This window comes from Melanotaenia boesemani, chromosome 11 (genome assembly GCF_017639745.1).
Source record: "Melanotaenia boesemani isolate fMelBoe1 chromosome 11, fMelBoe1.pri, whole genome shotgun sequence".
NCBI classification, from domain to species: domain Eukaryota; kingdom Metazoa; phylum Chordata; class Actinopteri; order Atheriniformes; family Melanotaeniidae; genus Melanotaenia; species Melanotaenia boesemani.
Window position 1 is genome coordinate 30,836,904 of NC_055692.1, and position 16,159 is coordinate 30,853,062.

Here is a 16,159-nt window from a genome sequence, read left to right on the forward strand (position 1 = left end):
ATAAAATTAAATAAAACTTTGAATACATTTACATTCCCACAAGTTTGAAAGAAGTCATGGTGTGTTTCCATCTAGCAGCTACAGGCTCGTACCTGGAAAGCATCACTAGCAAAGCCCAGTCCCAGTTGTCTGCAGACCACCATGGCCTCCATAGTACCCCAACCCTCGCTGCACACAGTCCCCCACACCAGAGAACCATTTCTCTCCACCAGCACCTCCACCCGGCCTTCGTAGGGGTTGCGACCTCCTCTCAGACGCAGCTGTGGATTTAAAAGAAGAAAAGAAAAAAAAGCAGGAAACAGATGTGTGTAAATATGCTCTGTTACACGAGCCACTGAAATAAAGAGTAGATCATGCAACCAATGCAGGACAAAAATCATTACACACTCATATTTTCTTTATTTTTGTTAAAAAAAAAAAAAGCATGACTAAAGATTAACAAAAAAAGACATTTGTTGCTCATAATGACTGATGCAACATAGAAATGTTTCATAAGTCATTCTTGACCTGGATTCTAAATGACCTGGAAAAAACCTAACATGCTGCAACAGCTGACAAAGTAAAACTAGTAAATTCCTGTTAAAATTCATTTGAAAATGACACATAACGTGTAAAACAATGTTGCTGTTCCCTGTCAGATCATCTACTGCATCATGATTTTTCTTTTCTTTTTTTGTAGAAAGAAGCTCTAGAAGTTGCTGAAGTGTTGTGAAGTGTAAACGGAGTGAAGTCTGACCCTTTCTTGGAAGCCCATAGCTGGGACATTACACCTGACAGCTGCATCTTCCTCATGGCTGCAACCCAGAGTTTCCTTGTTGAAGAAACACTCGGTAATGGATTTCTCAAATCCTGAGCACTGCACCTCATTCATGTGCACCGGGCCCATACCTGGAAAACACATAAGCAGGGAGAGTCTGACAATGTTTGCACTATAAAGTTTAGAAAATTTGGCTTTAAATAAATATGCAGGTGGATTTTCCATCAGTCCTGTTTGGTTTTAAACTCCTAGAGATGCTTGTAGAACTCAACTGGAGTCACTCTGAATGGACTTAATGATAAGGAATGTACACACAAGGTGATGGTATTCAGCCCTTGTCACCCTTCACAACAACAAACAGATTCACTCCCAAAATGTCACTAACAGGTGTAACAATCTTATTACCAATGGGCAGAATCAGACATTACAAAACCAGTAAATCCACAAAGGAGTCAACATTTCCATTTTTACTCTTTTAAGACCTGATCTAAAACCCCTCTTTTTGTTTTTTTATGAAGGGTTAGCAAAGAGATCAAGACGGAAAAAAATTATAGAAGGGAAATTCTTTTAGTTCCAGCATTTTCCATGTCTAACCTGTCTGGAATGTTTAAGTTTAACCTCTCTGTGCATTCAACAGAAAACCTGCGTTTGCTAGTTAATGGCTCATGGTTACAAACATTTTTCTCCTGGTGGCAGGTAAGCTAGGACACTAACAAAAAGGGAGGTCCAGTAACTGTTGTGTGTTTGATGGAGAAACAGTTTTAAAAGGTGCATTTTTGCTGGGAGAAGAGTCCTCACATCAAAGCCAGCTATGAATGTTGTAAGACCCTCAGTGTAACCTGCACCATAACTCTGCTGATGCATTCTTTAGAGACCATAAAATAAGACTGCTGAGGCTGAAAGTCCACATAGCAGAAGGTCTCCACCAGGCACATGCAGATATTACATCTTCTTTCCAAAATACAGAATCTACCTAGAAATATAGCCCCTGTAAGGGAAGTAGTACTTTTGAGACTTCAGTGAACCAATGGGTGGAGCTTGGTGGACATTTCTGATTGACCATTATTCCCACCTATCTGTCACAGTCAAGTTTAATATCCAAAAAAGCTCCTTAAATTAGCTAACTTTCCACTGTAACACAGGAAAAGTTGTTACTATTTCACAAACAAAGGAATAAATCTCAGTCATTCACTTTTGGAGTTTCATTTTCAGACGTTTCAGAGGCAAAATAAAACATGAATTACTGATCATTTTAACAGTAAAACGTGGACAGATTTTAAGTTAATAGTGGACTTCCTGGTTTTACTGTCCGTGTAGGCTCAGCGTGACCATGCCAAGCTTCCATCTAGTGCAGCTATGTAGTCAAAGCTTTCTTAAAATAATCAGTCTTTCTAGCTGAGACTCATGTTCCTGCCACAAGTAGGCATCCTAAGACTCTAAAGCTGTCCTGATCGGTGTCGTTCATGGCAGCGCTGGATCAACTTGACATAAGTGTGTTGAGGAGTTGATGGTTGCACAAACTCACATTTATTACTTAGATTTTTAGCTTCTTTTCTTTTCTACAACCTTCTTTTTAGGTTGTTTTTTTACCTTTGTCATGAAGCCTGTTTTGAAACACAGAAGCTTTCAACTAAACAGCTCTGAGAATCATCACACACTTCCTTCGTGGCACCAAATAACAGCACAGTTCATGACCTGTGGGTGAAGCGTTTAGCAGCTAGAACACAGATTTGTTTCTGAGTCCCGCTGAAGGCTGTAAACAGAGCTTAAGAGAATGAGTCCTGGAAGCTAATTAATGGGTGGACGAATGTAAAAGATACGAGCATACTAACACGTTGCCATAATAACTATGTTACGTTCTAAAGTTGGTGTTGTGGTTACAGCTCGTTTCACTGGCCCAGAGCCATCATGAAAATGCAGCTCAAGTGGCAATCACTTTCCATCGGCTCTGTGAGGTCATGACACTCCAGTAACAAACACGTGAAATGAGGAAAGAAGCAGAAGGACTAGAATTACTTTGTGAAATGTGGTTTTACTCTACAGCCATAGTCTATCATCCCGTACCATGTAGGAAATATACAAGAACAGGGAAAACTTTGTAATTAGTCTGGCTTTTTCCTCTTTGTTCTGTTTTTCTCTGTACATGCCAATCACTTTTTTTCTTTATGCAATTCTCATTGACAGCATCACACAAATGAAGGACAGAGAGGCCTGAAGAAAATGTTGCTAATTCTTGTTTTTACTGACATCTGACAGCATCCCAGAATGTTTATCTGATGTCTACCTTGTCCGAGCCGACCACCAGTCAGGGCTTCCTTTGCTGTTCCAAAGCCCAGCTCTCGACACACCACGGTGGCAGAGAGCAGGTTCCAGTGGTCGTCACATATGGTACCCCACTCTCCGTTTTTCAACACCTCCACTCGGCCCTCGCCCACAATGGCGCCGCCACGGAGACGAACCAACGGTTGCTGCAGACAGGACAGAAACGCTGTGAGGAGGAGTCGCAGCGAAAGTTTCAATAGCCAAACCTTCGAAGGAGAAAACCACATATTATGGATGTTCCGGTTCTCTCAAAAATAGAAGACTCAGCTGAAAGTTTGGAGCATCAACTTTTCCTTCACTGTGCAGAGAAAGCTGAGGCAGCAGACTGGGTGGCTGCATGTTTATAGAACATACTCTTCAGCCCTTAAAATAAACTGGAAGCTTTTCATTTTACAAGTAAACACATTAGCTGCACAGTTAAACCTAACTTACTGGTATTTGTATTCACAAAATAAAGCCAGACATATGTGTGTGTGTGTGTGTAGGGTCTGGAATCATACATCTTTACTCTCACTGTGTGCCTTCTCAACAATCATTTTTCAAAAATGTGACTTTTAATCTTGCAAAGTCATGAACTATGGGAGGTGTAATATCTGTTTTATTAATTAAAAATTCGACCAGAAGCTCCTGAGCTTCAGAAGAAGCAGAAATAGTTGATTGTTGTAAAGATCTGGGATTTATTACACTGTAAAGAGTAGATTTAGTTTTAGTGTCATACTGGCAAGAATGAGTGCTTCCTGGGAGTCAAAGAACCCACAAACCATGATCATAATAATGTCAGGGTGTTGAACATACACGATCCATCAGTACACAGAGGAAAAGAAAACTCTTACATCTGTTTCAAACCCACAAAAAGGCCACTGCTCAACAAGTCAGTTAAATTATTGGGGATGCTTCAGGTTCTTTTTTTTTTATTTTAATGAAATGGTACCAGTCGAAACAAATGTCATCTCGGAATATTTTACAGGCAATAGAAAATGTTCTTTTCCAGCCTAATCAAACACAGTCAAATCAAATTCTAATTAAATTTGGTCCAGTTTAATGCAGTTACAACTCAGTTCAATCCAAGAACAATTCCAATTCTGTCCAAGTGTAATCTAGTTACACACAGCCCAATTTAAGGTATTCTTTACACAATTCAGTCCAATCAATTCCAATCAATCAGTTAGGCTGAATTTGTAAATGTAGCATAAAAAAGTCCCATCCCAACCCAACTGTTACTATCAACATACAAAGGGTCAAAAGGGTGAAGATCTGAGGAAATGCTATATAGAACATCCCAAATATTTGTGCAAGAAAATGTATTCCAAGTACATTACAAGTATAGTCCGATTCAGTATGACAGTATTTAGAAAATGCTAATGCTAAATGCTAATACAGTCCAAGTCAACAATTTGGACACTTTCCTGTTAGATTTAATGAAAAGGTTTGTCCAAACTTTGACTGGTACTGTATTAGCATGTTATAAATACTGCCATACATTTTTACAATAATAGGCTCTGCATGATTGTGTGAATTAGATATTTTTTACTGTTTGTTTCACAAATTGCAGCTTGTTGTGTTATAATTTAGATCTTATTTCAGCATCTGTTTTAGATGAAGGCTTTCTAATGTTTCCTTTCATTGTTTAGACTTTTGTTTTGTTGTGCTTACAATGAAGAATTTAAAAGACTTGGAAGATATTGCACCTATCAACAGATAAAAAAAACAATCTCTCGCTGCCAGTAGAAAGAAAAGTGGAAAGCATGAGGAATATCAAGTATCTGCAAGGCAACATCTAGTTTTATGACATTTCTTGGAGCCAGGCCTGCTGGGTGTGTTGGGAGATGTGGAAACGTGATGTCAGGCACGCCGCCCCCAGTTCTGCACCGAGGGGTGAAACGTGACACAGAGCATGCAAGCTCCTACCTCACACACTGGAGGAAGTCACACACATATGAATCCTTTCCAGAACGAAAGAGTTTCACAACCCCTGAAATCTAGAGACTGAGATTTAAATTTCCTCTTTTACCGGCTGATTGAGGTCAGAGATCAAGCGTGAGAGGAACATGAGCTCTGTACAGTAAAGACAGGCCTAAAAAAAAAAAGTTCCTGATGTAAATGGAAATATAATTATAGATAACCCCAATGACTCTCCCACACTCAGCTGCAAAAACAACCCAAAAAACATGTGGGTACTAATGTTACTCCAACAGCCTCCACTCATCTGGTTTCAGCTTTTCCACCAGATGTTGAACCAGCAGGGCTGCATGGAGACCTGGCTTAGCAGGGTTGGACCCAGTAGACTTTTTTTCTTAAATCTTCAAACATGGAGCCACTCTTAATTAATACTTTTACAGTAAGGAGTCAGACGGAAACTTAATTGTTTGATTAGCTGATTAGCTGCAGTTATTATTAATTTTCTTCCCTCCTCTTTGTTCCATTTGATCTCATGTTTTAAGGATCAACCACATGCTGCCCATACTTCTGCTGCTTCAGTGATGAAGGAACATTAACAGAAAGGTCATCCCCATCTCAAGGTCTCAAAGATAAACGCACACAGCTAGTTTGAAAATATCTTTCACACACCTGAACAACAGATGTGCAAGACGATGACATCATCCCTAACTTGAGTGACATCACAGGTAGCAGGAATGCAAAGAAACATGTGGAACCTTTTAGACGGCATGAGTAAGAAAAAGATCTGATTTTCCATGTTGGATCATAAGATCTGTGCGTGCATCAGGATAAATAACACCTTCAGGAAACACAATTAAACCTAAAACTCTAAAATTTGAGTCTGAGAATTCAGTTATCAACTTCTGGGTAGCTGATTTGAGATGAATCTTTATTTTCCTGAAAGAAAAGCAGATGAAGATGCTGCTTTAATGATGCAGCTGTACCCTGTTCTCCTGCACATCTGAGAAGAAGAAATATTTGGTGATTTTGTTTTATATTTCCGAATGTCTGTCTGCATTTTCTGTGTTCGTGCCCTCCGAAACGAGCTCAAGGAAGAATGACACCGTGATAAAAAGTCAAAAAAATGCAGAGAAAGGAGGAGATTTCACCTCTGATTGGCTCTGATCCACAGCTGTTCACCATGTTGTGTGTTGGTTTGAAACTGTGACATTAAGCATCCAGTACGGTGAAGAAGGATACAGATGAGAATAGCAGAATGTGGGTGTGACGTTATCACCAGTAACTAAAATAAAATCTAGATGAGTTGAACAAATTTCAACCCCCCGTCTTTGTGATGTCACCTCCACTGACGGGGCTCAAATCTCTTCCAGATGTTCAGCAGTGGCTAAGAGGTTGTCCAAAAAAGGACTGTGGAAAAAATAAAAAAGCTGCATACATCAGGCTGAGAACATACTGTGAATTTCTTTGTTCAGTTCATTCCAGCTTCAAATAAAGATAAATATTTTCCTAAACATCATTCTTACAACAATTTAAAACACTATCAATGTATATGAGTAACGATCAACAGGCAATCCTGCTGCTGAGAGTCACTGTGAAAGTCAGGGTGCAGCTTTGTTTTTTGCTGGTGCACCCAAATAAAAAAAGTTGGGCGAACCAGTGCAACCTAATGCAAGAAGTTAGTCTGGAACCTTGCTGTCCAAACAGGACATTTTATTCACCCATTAACTAAGGTGGCGTGTTTGTTACCTCTTGTCTGAAAGCCTTCCTAAATCCTGTCATGGGCGTTGGGGCGAAGGCTCTTCCAGGCACGCAGCTCACCACCACGGGCAGCCCGTCAGCACAGGTCCCATTGGACTTCATTGACGCTGCCTGACCCAGTTTGCAGCCAGACAAATGAGCCTCGTTGCCAGTGCAGTTGACAGAGAAGTCCCAGTACGTTGGCTTCCTCCTGCGGGCAAACATCCTGGACAGGAGAAGAGAGCAGGAAACAAGGAGGTTACTAAAGTCAATTGATATTTTTACATAAGACAAATGATCCTACATTGTGGGAGATGTTACAAGAAGTAAGAATAACACAGGAAATGAACACTTGATGGCCTCTGTAGCATGTTTTATTCATTAATAAGTCCATTTTGTGTATTCAGTGACAGTCATTTGCAGAGTGTCACGTCCTATCCTCACAGGCCAAGTCTGAGGCGGACATTAAAAAAAGCTGATTAAAGCAGGACATGCAGCATTTGTTTTTCATTTGGGAGCTGGTGAGAGCGATGTTGTGCCCTGGAAACCTTTCACAGCTCATGTCTGGAGCCTGACAAGCAACTCTGAAGTGTCCTCAAATCAAATCTGATCACAGCTGTGATGAATGTGAGTGCTGTCCAGGTGAAGCCAGGATCGAATAAGGTGGTCGTCAGTCGTCCAGATGATGTGAAAGTTTGAATTCCCTAAAAATCTTCTCATTCTGTTTTTCTAAAGTTCTGTTTCCCAGACTTTAATCGACTGGCCACAGCTAATTTTCTACCATAAATCATCCTTAACACGAGAACTTCCTTATATCAACTCATCCTCAAAGTCACTTTGACCGCCACTTTATGCTGAAATACAGAGCTGCTTTCCAGCTGGATTTGAAGAAGGGAAACAAAAGATCCTGTCTGGATCCATAATTGGAATTGGACTTAAGCTTGAGCCACACAAAGGACAGCTAAGCAGGACAGATGATACACATTTATTTATCTTGTTAGTCAAATCTTTAGTTTTAGGCATGATTAATATTCCTGATTAAAACTCTTTATATTTGTCATTTTATTACTTTAACATTAACATCTCCAGGATATAAAACACATTAAAAAGAAAACAATTTGATCTAAATCTTAAAGTGAATCTGGGTCCAGCTGAGCTAGAAGTCTGGAGGATGATGGAAATCCGGTTTATGAAGCTGCTGCAGCTTCTGGCTCCCTTTCATAAAGGCCGCCTGTAAAAGCTGACTGAATGTTTCACGGAGCGAGCTGACACGTAGATGGAAAGTTAGGGAGCAGCTGTGGTTACCTAAAGCTGGAGACTTCCAGCCCAGGCAGACAGAAAATTCAAGGTTATCCCAAGTCCTGGAAGTTTTATGGCAGGTCATGATTAACCTGATGGCTGGCAGGCTGCAGGCTCACATGTGTGAGCATGATTTAGATCCCTCTGCAGCGACTAATTTTTCCTCAGCTTTGTGGGATGACTTAAAGTTGGATAGACAGGAGTTGGGAATGGGTTTCATAACTGAAGGATTTGTAATATTAGGCAAATAATTCACTTCTGGAACACCTTGCAAAGCTTGAAAGTTTTGACATATTTAGTTTCAAAGGCAACATTTAAGTGCAAACTAGACATCATTTAAAGATATTTGAATAACAAAAACTAAAATAAAATATACTAATGACAAAGGGTGAACTGGTTAATTGAGGTTGGGCCCCTGGAAAGTGACCAGGAAGAACCATGTTCTGAGTATAAGTTTCAGATATAAAAAAACCCAAACATTTCAGGCCCATGGAGGGTCAGCAGAATTGCAGTTTGGAATATTTTATATATACATATATATATATATATATATATATATATATATATAGTTATTGTCTCATCAAACTGTTTGATCCACCGGTGATGCTCTTCCTCATTTTTCAAATAGACCCAGCCATCATCACAGACATTTATAGCGCTATCTGGACATATTTTGCTCCAGTGCTACGTTTTCCACCTCAGCTGCTTCGACTACATCCAGGAACTCTCGTAAATACTAGAATTCTACCACCCTGATCTCTGTTAGGTATAAAACCTCGGAGTTGTCATCTCCCACACATGTTGCGTCAGGTATGTTATTAATATGGATGGACGCACCATGACTCCCAACAGAAGCATCACTTTCACTGTCACTAGGTGACCAATCATCATCCTTAGGAGGAAAAGATTTCCCCCCAGAATCAGAGATGGCTAATAGCTGAGAAAGAACTTCAACAGTGAAAGAGTGACTTCATAAAAAATAAATAAATAAATAAATAAATAAAAACTACATTTTTTCACTTCAAACCCAAAAAGAGTTGAACCAAACAAGTTTGAACCAGACATTTGATGTTTTGATATGTTGTGTGTTTTCTCTGTAATCCACATTGTGCCACCGACTATGAGCTTTTCCCTCTACAGCAGGGGTGCCCAAATCCGGTCCTCGAGATCTACCATCCTGCAACTTTTAGATGCAACCCTTCTCCAACACACCTGAATCAAATGACTGGCTCGTTACCAGGCCTCTGCAGAGCTGAATGACATGCAGATGACCTCTGATTCAAGCGTGTTGGAGAAGGGTTGCATCTAAAAGTTGCAGGATGGTAGATCTCGAGGACCGAACTTGGGCACCCCTGCTCTACAGCTCCATGTGGGCTCTTTTAAAAGCAAATTTCTCATAATTTTCTCTCATTTTCCCTCATTTTCTCATTGACTTCCTGTGTAGTTCAGAATTCTGTACTAATGATAATCAGGATGCAAGTTAGTTGCCGCAACAGACTGCTTGGAGATAGTTGGTTTCTATTTATGTTTGGAATCAGTTTTTAGACTCTGTAAAAAACAGCATGTCCCATCTTTAGTGATGATGAGCATTTGGTCTCACACACACAGTCTACCAAGACTCACTTGATATGAAAGTTAAGCACTGCAGGAACACCACAAACATCCTGGCTCAGATCATCAGTTAACAACCAGAACTGAGAGAAGTTAAATATTCAGCTGCACTGAAATCTTAAAAAAAAAAATCTGTGTGTCTGGTATTAAAATGGATATCCAACACTGTATATTCCACTTTATTTCATAAGATTTTGAGGTTTTTAATGAAGAACCGGTGTTGGTAGAGATGAGTAGTCTGGGGGTGCATTAACACCGGTGCTGTCCGCTTAAACAAACCCAGGTCTGCCTTTATGGATAGTTTGTCTCCGTTTGGAATAGTGTGAACACTCATTTGCATCTGGGAGCGGATTAAAGAAGCAAACCAAGTAACCCCGGGTGTTAGCTTTCAGTGTGAAAGCTAACAGGCTAGCTAGTGAGAAAGTGATGTAGGTAGGATGTGTTGTAGAGCAACATGTTTGAAATCCCGCTGCCTCTCCTGAAAAACTCATTAGGTTTGAACACCAAAATGAAAACACAAACCCCAAGACTGAATTAATATATCGTTTCATCATCTGCTTATGGTGAATGAGCAGTTTTTGGTCCTGGCCAATCCAAAAACCAGATTTTCTTCTTCTTTCTTCTCAGTCAGTGGTCGTTACAGGAACATCGCCTGTTCATGTAGTTTGCTCTGATTAAAGAGCCAAGTGAAAGCAAACCACACCAAAGGTAAGTTTTTCAGAACTCTCCGCAAATCAAACCAAGTCCCCTGAGCAATCCTGGTGTGATTGTGCACTATGTCTATTTTTCCTAACTATTTCACATCATTTGCAATGCAATCAGTTCATTTTTAGTCATTTTTCCCCCCATTTTTTTACTCTGATGTCAAGCTTCTGCTTCATTTGGACACACTGGACTTTAACAGACACTGACATCATTTTTTTTTTTTTGTAAAGAAAGAAAAGTTAAAATCAATTTTTATTTAGAATCTGAATATTTTAACTGAAAATTTACAGTCCTAAAAGGCGTATTACACAAACGAGGTTAATGTAGTTAATAAATGTTATTCACACTTAAGATAAAATTTGGTTAATTAGATGTTAGAATTCAATTAAATAATTATTACATAATTAAATAAATCAATTAGAAGTTCATGTTTTTGCATGTGTGTGAGGCAGCAGCATTTGTTATTTACATGTAATTACTAGTTTGTGATCAAAAGACACAAAAGTAAAAAAACTGATGAGTTTTCCATCTGTCGACTCTTGCGGAGGCAGATGTCGCAGTTGTCCAACAAACCACTGAGTCACAGCATTAAAAGGCCACTCATACTCACTTGTAGACTCTGGCGTTGTACCTCCTCTCCCCGGGGAATCCAAACATGCCGCAGATGACTCTGCTGTTAAACTCGCTCCACTCTGCGTTACAGATCTGCTTCCATTTACCGCCGTCTTTCACCTCAACGTAGCCCTCTGTTACAGGGATGCGCTTTCGGTAGGACGACAGGATGGCTCGTATTCGCACATCCTCCACGTGGATATCAAGGCTCTGTGGGGAAAAATATTGAGAGATGAATTAGGAAAGTTGATTTATTGCATAAGTTGTAATTTACATCAGTCTGGAGGCTGTGCTTCCTGCATTACATAACACATAGTTATAGAACCCCCCCACCGGTCCCACCCCCTTATCCAGGAACCACAACTCAATCTCTGCTGCCTGTAAATCTTCCCCAGCCTACACAAATATTTTTACAGTGAATTACCTTGTTAATGCTAAACACCATGACCAGCTGCCATGCAACTGTTTTTTGCCTTTAACAGCCAAAGGTATCAAAGGGTTGTAACACGTTTTATATGCCACTGGAAAAAAATGCACAAACACACCTTTGTGAGTGAACATGCACTAAGAGGCTGTTAAGAAACTGACATTTCTTTTCAGGGTCTACATTACAGACCACAGACATGAGCAGAACTGGGCTTGGAAAATCAGAACACATAAACAGAACATCAGTAGTGGTTCTGTGTTGGTGTCTGTCCCACTACTGCACCAACTACTGATAGTGGCTTTATGTAAAACAAAAAAGACAGAAACATACACACTATAAAGGCCTGAACACAGCCACAGATATGTGTAATGTGTGAGGCTGCACTCAGTCATGTTAACCTCTGCACACACAAGCTGATTGGATCTTTCTGGCCTGAGCCTCCTCTCAGGAAACATTAGAACTGTGTCAAGTCAAGGGAAATGCAGAAAGTAATCTGCTCTGTGTTATTTTACAGTTTTTTGTTCATGTTTTGCTTTAAAAAGCTGAAATTATCAAAAGATTTCCATCACAAATGTTTCATGATGGTGCAGGAAAGAAATGCTGCATTAGATATAATGGTTAAAAACCACATTAGACCAGCAGGTGAGAGGTAGAAAGCAACAGCATTGCAACATTAAAAAGGAAAACAAACTGATGCTCCCAATTATCTTCTCAATAAACTGCTTAAGGTCAGAGACTCTCCAAGCATTTGTATGAAGGTATTCTGGACAGATGAAACTGAACTTTCTGGCTTTTAAATGGTAAATGGACTGCACTTATATGGCACTTTTCCAGTCATGTCGACTACTCAGAAAGCTTTGCACTACATGTCACATTCACACACACATTCATACCCAGATAGACACATCAGGGGGCAACATGTGGTTCAGCGTCTTGCCCAAGGACACTTCGGCATGGAGTCGGGGGAAGCTAGGAATCAATCCACCAACTTTCTGGTTGGTGGACAACTGCTCTTCCTCCTGAGCTACAGCTACAAACCTAAAGCTGGAGGTATACTCGTGCGGCGTCTGCGTCAGGTTGGGTCGGCGTAGTTGATGCAGATGAAATGTGAGTATATACTCGGGCAGGATAACAGCGTCATGTTGCAGTTTCTTTTCTGGATCTGCAGGTGGCAGTAGAGCTGGTAACGGCTGGTAAATCCACAGGGCTGAGTTTCTTCAATGGTCCGCTTCAGTTCCGGCAAGAATTTCCTGTTTTAGAACAACAATGGCAGCTGACATGCTGCAGTGTCTTTGAGAAATCATGGAAGCGAAGAAATTATCTACATGTTGAACATTTTACAGCGCAAACAAATAAGAAGGAAACGTCGTTCCACATTCGTTCAAAAATCGGTAAACACGTAATCTCAAACTGACCAACAATGGATTACTTCCGCATCACTGCGTTCGTGTCGCCGGACTGCACGTCTGGTTGGGAGAGGGGTGCGTCGAGCCTCTGCGGACCTACACATAGCCTACGGTGGTGATGGCGTAGCCGACCTGACACAGATGCCGCCCGAGTATAACTGAGCTTTAACTCCTCCCCATAATCCCTGCAGTGAAGCATGGCAGTAGAAGCATCATGATGTGGTAATGTTTTTCCTTCACAGTTAATGTATGGTGTTAAATGTGGAAAAAATGTTGAATAATGCCTGTTACAGTCTTCCAGAGATTTGAGACTGACTGTGACTCTGAAGAAAACAGCTGAAGTGGCACTCAAGTGGCTTAAGAGAAAATAATAAACCAGAAAATTGGAATCAATTCAAAACAAAACAACTTAATCTGCCTGGGAATCTGTGGCAGGACTTCAAGACTGTTGCACTGAGCAGTTCCCATCCAGCCTGAAGTAGATGGCGAAGTTTTATTTTGAGAAATAAGCAAAACTCTGAGAATCTGCATTAGGGCTGCAGTTATATAAAAAATTTACCTTCATTGCAATATTAGCCTGCGTGATATACATATTGAAACAAAACACCAGGGGACACAAGTTGCTGCCTTTACCGCGAGTTCAAATTACCTCGCATCTGCCGGCAAGAACAGCTTTATGGATGTCTTGACTGACGATGGTAGACAATGGTCCACCGTTACTGATGAGTGTATCTTATCTGGTGTTATCGAAGTTATTATTTTTTTCATATTAGTCTCCATTAATGTCTGAAACTCTGTTTGATCTGACAGAAATTTCTTTTTACACTCCACACTGGAATATAAAAACAAATCTCCTTGTAATTTATCAAAAGTTAGTAAAGAAACATCTTCAAACTTTTTCAAATCTGTCTATTTTCTATTTTATCTCTAGTCCATCATACATGATCTGTTTTTGTTGAAGACCAAACCATTTTTATTAGGAAGAAAAGAGTTACTAAAATCTAGCATTAGCTAAAACAACGCTACTAGCATTTTTATAGATAAGCTAGAATGTTGAGCAGATGTCTGTGCATACATGCGTACACTCAAGTTCAATAAATTCAGTACAAACCTTAGCATAAAACATTTTTTTGGTAGATAACTTACAGAAACAGGCAGTGCAAGGGTGTTAGAATGAACTGCTCCTCTCCGACTATTTTAAAAATTTACATTTTATAAATTGTCTGTGACAGTGTGGTCTGAGAGGAAGGATCTCAGTCTGGAATTTGCTCCTCTCTCAAAGAGCCAAAGGAACCTTGACATAAAATAATGAGAGAGGAGGTTTTCCTCAGTTGGCATCTGCCTCCAGGGAAGGGCAGATGCCACCAAAGTGAAACTACAAATCATCAGTTTTTCTGTCCTCTACTATTTTCTCTCAAAGATAACCACATTAATCATGTTGGTCCATCGCAATGAGCTCTGGACTGCAGGGCAATGTTAGACTGTATTAATACTACAATCATACGTGGAAATGTGGGAATAGTGACCTTGCCAGCGTGAGGCAGTTGTACAGTGCATGAACGGCTTGCAGGGATATGACATGAAATCAATTTGAGTGTCCTAACTTATTGTCCTAACTTCCCTCTCTTCCTCCTCCTCCCTCATGCTCTCATTTCTAAACTCTCCTAATGAATTTCCTGTTTATCTCTGATGGTTGTCACGTGTATGTTTGCAGACCAAAAAAAAAAGAGATTACAGTATCTGACTGAGAAAAACAAGTGATTTCTACCATGTGTGTCTTGTTCCAGTGGACTCTGGGAAGCGGGACTGTTCCTCAGCCTTTGCTTGTCCGAGAAGGAAATTGCTACAACTGGAAAAACTATTAGTAAGATGAGTTGTACAGAAGTGTAAGGGCCTCAGTGTGCAACAACACAGGTCTGACTCACCAAGGCTACTTTGAGGTTCGGTTGTACATTTTTTCAATTTCAACTACTTTTAGAGCCACAAAAAGAATAAACTGCTGCAACAATCTCACGTGTAGCGTTTAGAAATAGGAATCCCTTTCTCGCAATCTAACTTCTTTCATGTAGCTGCCATCTAATGTCTGGTAGAAGTGGAAAGATTTCGGTGGAATGTTCACATTGTAGTCACAGCTTGTTGCTTCAGTAACTCTGAGATGTTGCATTATTTGGTTCTTTGGAAGGAAAATATGCTAAAATAAAAAGGCTCACTTATGCTCTATGCTAAATATGCAAATGCATGCAGAAGGAACCTTCTGCATCCTGCACATCCATATTTCGGTCCATTTTAAGAGAGATTGTGGATATGTAGGAGGATGTAGCAAATGGAGCAAAACCACTGAAAACTGTGGGGGCACTGTTGTGCAGCAGAGCTCATGTGCAACCAGAGAAAAGAAAGCCACAAAGCATTTACTGGTACACCTACGCCATCTACTATGTTGCCTCTTTTTACGTCTCTTTAATGAACATTATCATGACCTCCTATGCCATGCTTGCGTCTAACACAGACGTTGGAAGGTGGACATGAACTCTGAACTCTGCACTGCCCTCTAGTGGATGTCTGGCCAAACAACCATGCCAACATAAAGGATGGGAGTATGTGACAGTTTGCAACATTTAACGTTGTTTCTGTATACTATTGATGGAAATGCATTAGGTGTGGCAATCTTCAGGCAAATTGATTCAAATGGCCGAGGTGTAATTTTAAAATTATTATTGATGCATCTTGATGCATCTTTTTAACCTGTGTGACAACTTGACTCCTTCTACTTTCCGAGTATAAGAGTGTAGCATGGTTTCTCATATTAGTCGTGACAAAAAGAAAACTTATTGGTTAATGCAGGACAACTTCTGTTTCCACCACATAACCAACATTAGACGCAATAACTTTCTGTTTAGTTATCAATCTCTCTTATTGCGGGGGAATTTTATCCCATTCTGCATTATGTTGCATCATTTCATTGAGGCTGATTTAATTATGCACAACTCTTTTAAAGGTCCCACACACCATTTTTTATCAGTTTGAGTTCTAGGCTTTGCTGCTGTGTTTGGGATTGTTGTTCTGCTACATAAGTCAGTTTTAGACAAGCTGTTGCTGTCAAACAAATGGACTTACATTTGGCTCCAGAATACTTTGGTCTCATCTTTCCAAAAAACATTGCTCCCAAAGTCTTGTGGTTTGTTCAGACGCAGCTTTGTAAACCTAAATGATGCTGCCTTTTTTTCAGTGTTCTTCAAAACAAGTTAGTTTGTTCAGGTTTTTTTTATAATCACCCTGTAATTAACTTAAACATTGAACAAGCTATCGGAGGCCAGTAGAGTCTGAGACATAACTCTTGGGTTATATTCAACTTCTCTGAGCTTTGCATAGTTTGACCTCAGCCTG

At 40.1% G+C, this 16,159-nt stretch overlaps 1 protein-coding gene across 1 annotated transcript in view; it reads right to left on the reverse strand.

Moving 5' to 3' along the window:
* The window catches only part of loxl2b (lysyl oxidase-like 2b), a 37,846-nt gene that overhangs the window by 9,921 nt on the left and 11,766 nt on the right, over positions 1-16,159 (reverse strand). Inside the window, exons 4-8 of the mRNA XM_041999264.1 lie at positions 10,941-11,152; positions 6,725-6,941; positions 3,042-3,225; positions 737-888; positions 93-260 (exon numbers count right to left, since the gene is read on the reverse strand). Coding sequence (XP_041855198.1) covers positions 93-260; positions 737-888; positions 3,042-3,225; positions 6,725-6,941; positions 10,941-11,152 — 933 coding nt within the window. The remainder of the gene's footprint in view (positions 1-92; positions 261-736; positions 889-3,041; positions 3,226-6,724; positions 6,942-10,940; positions 11,153-16,159) is intronic.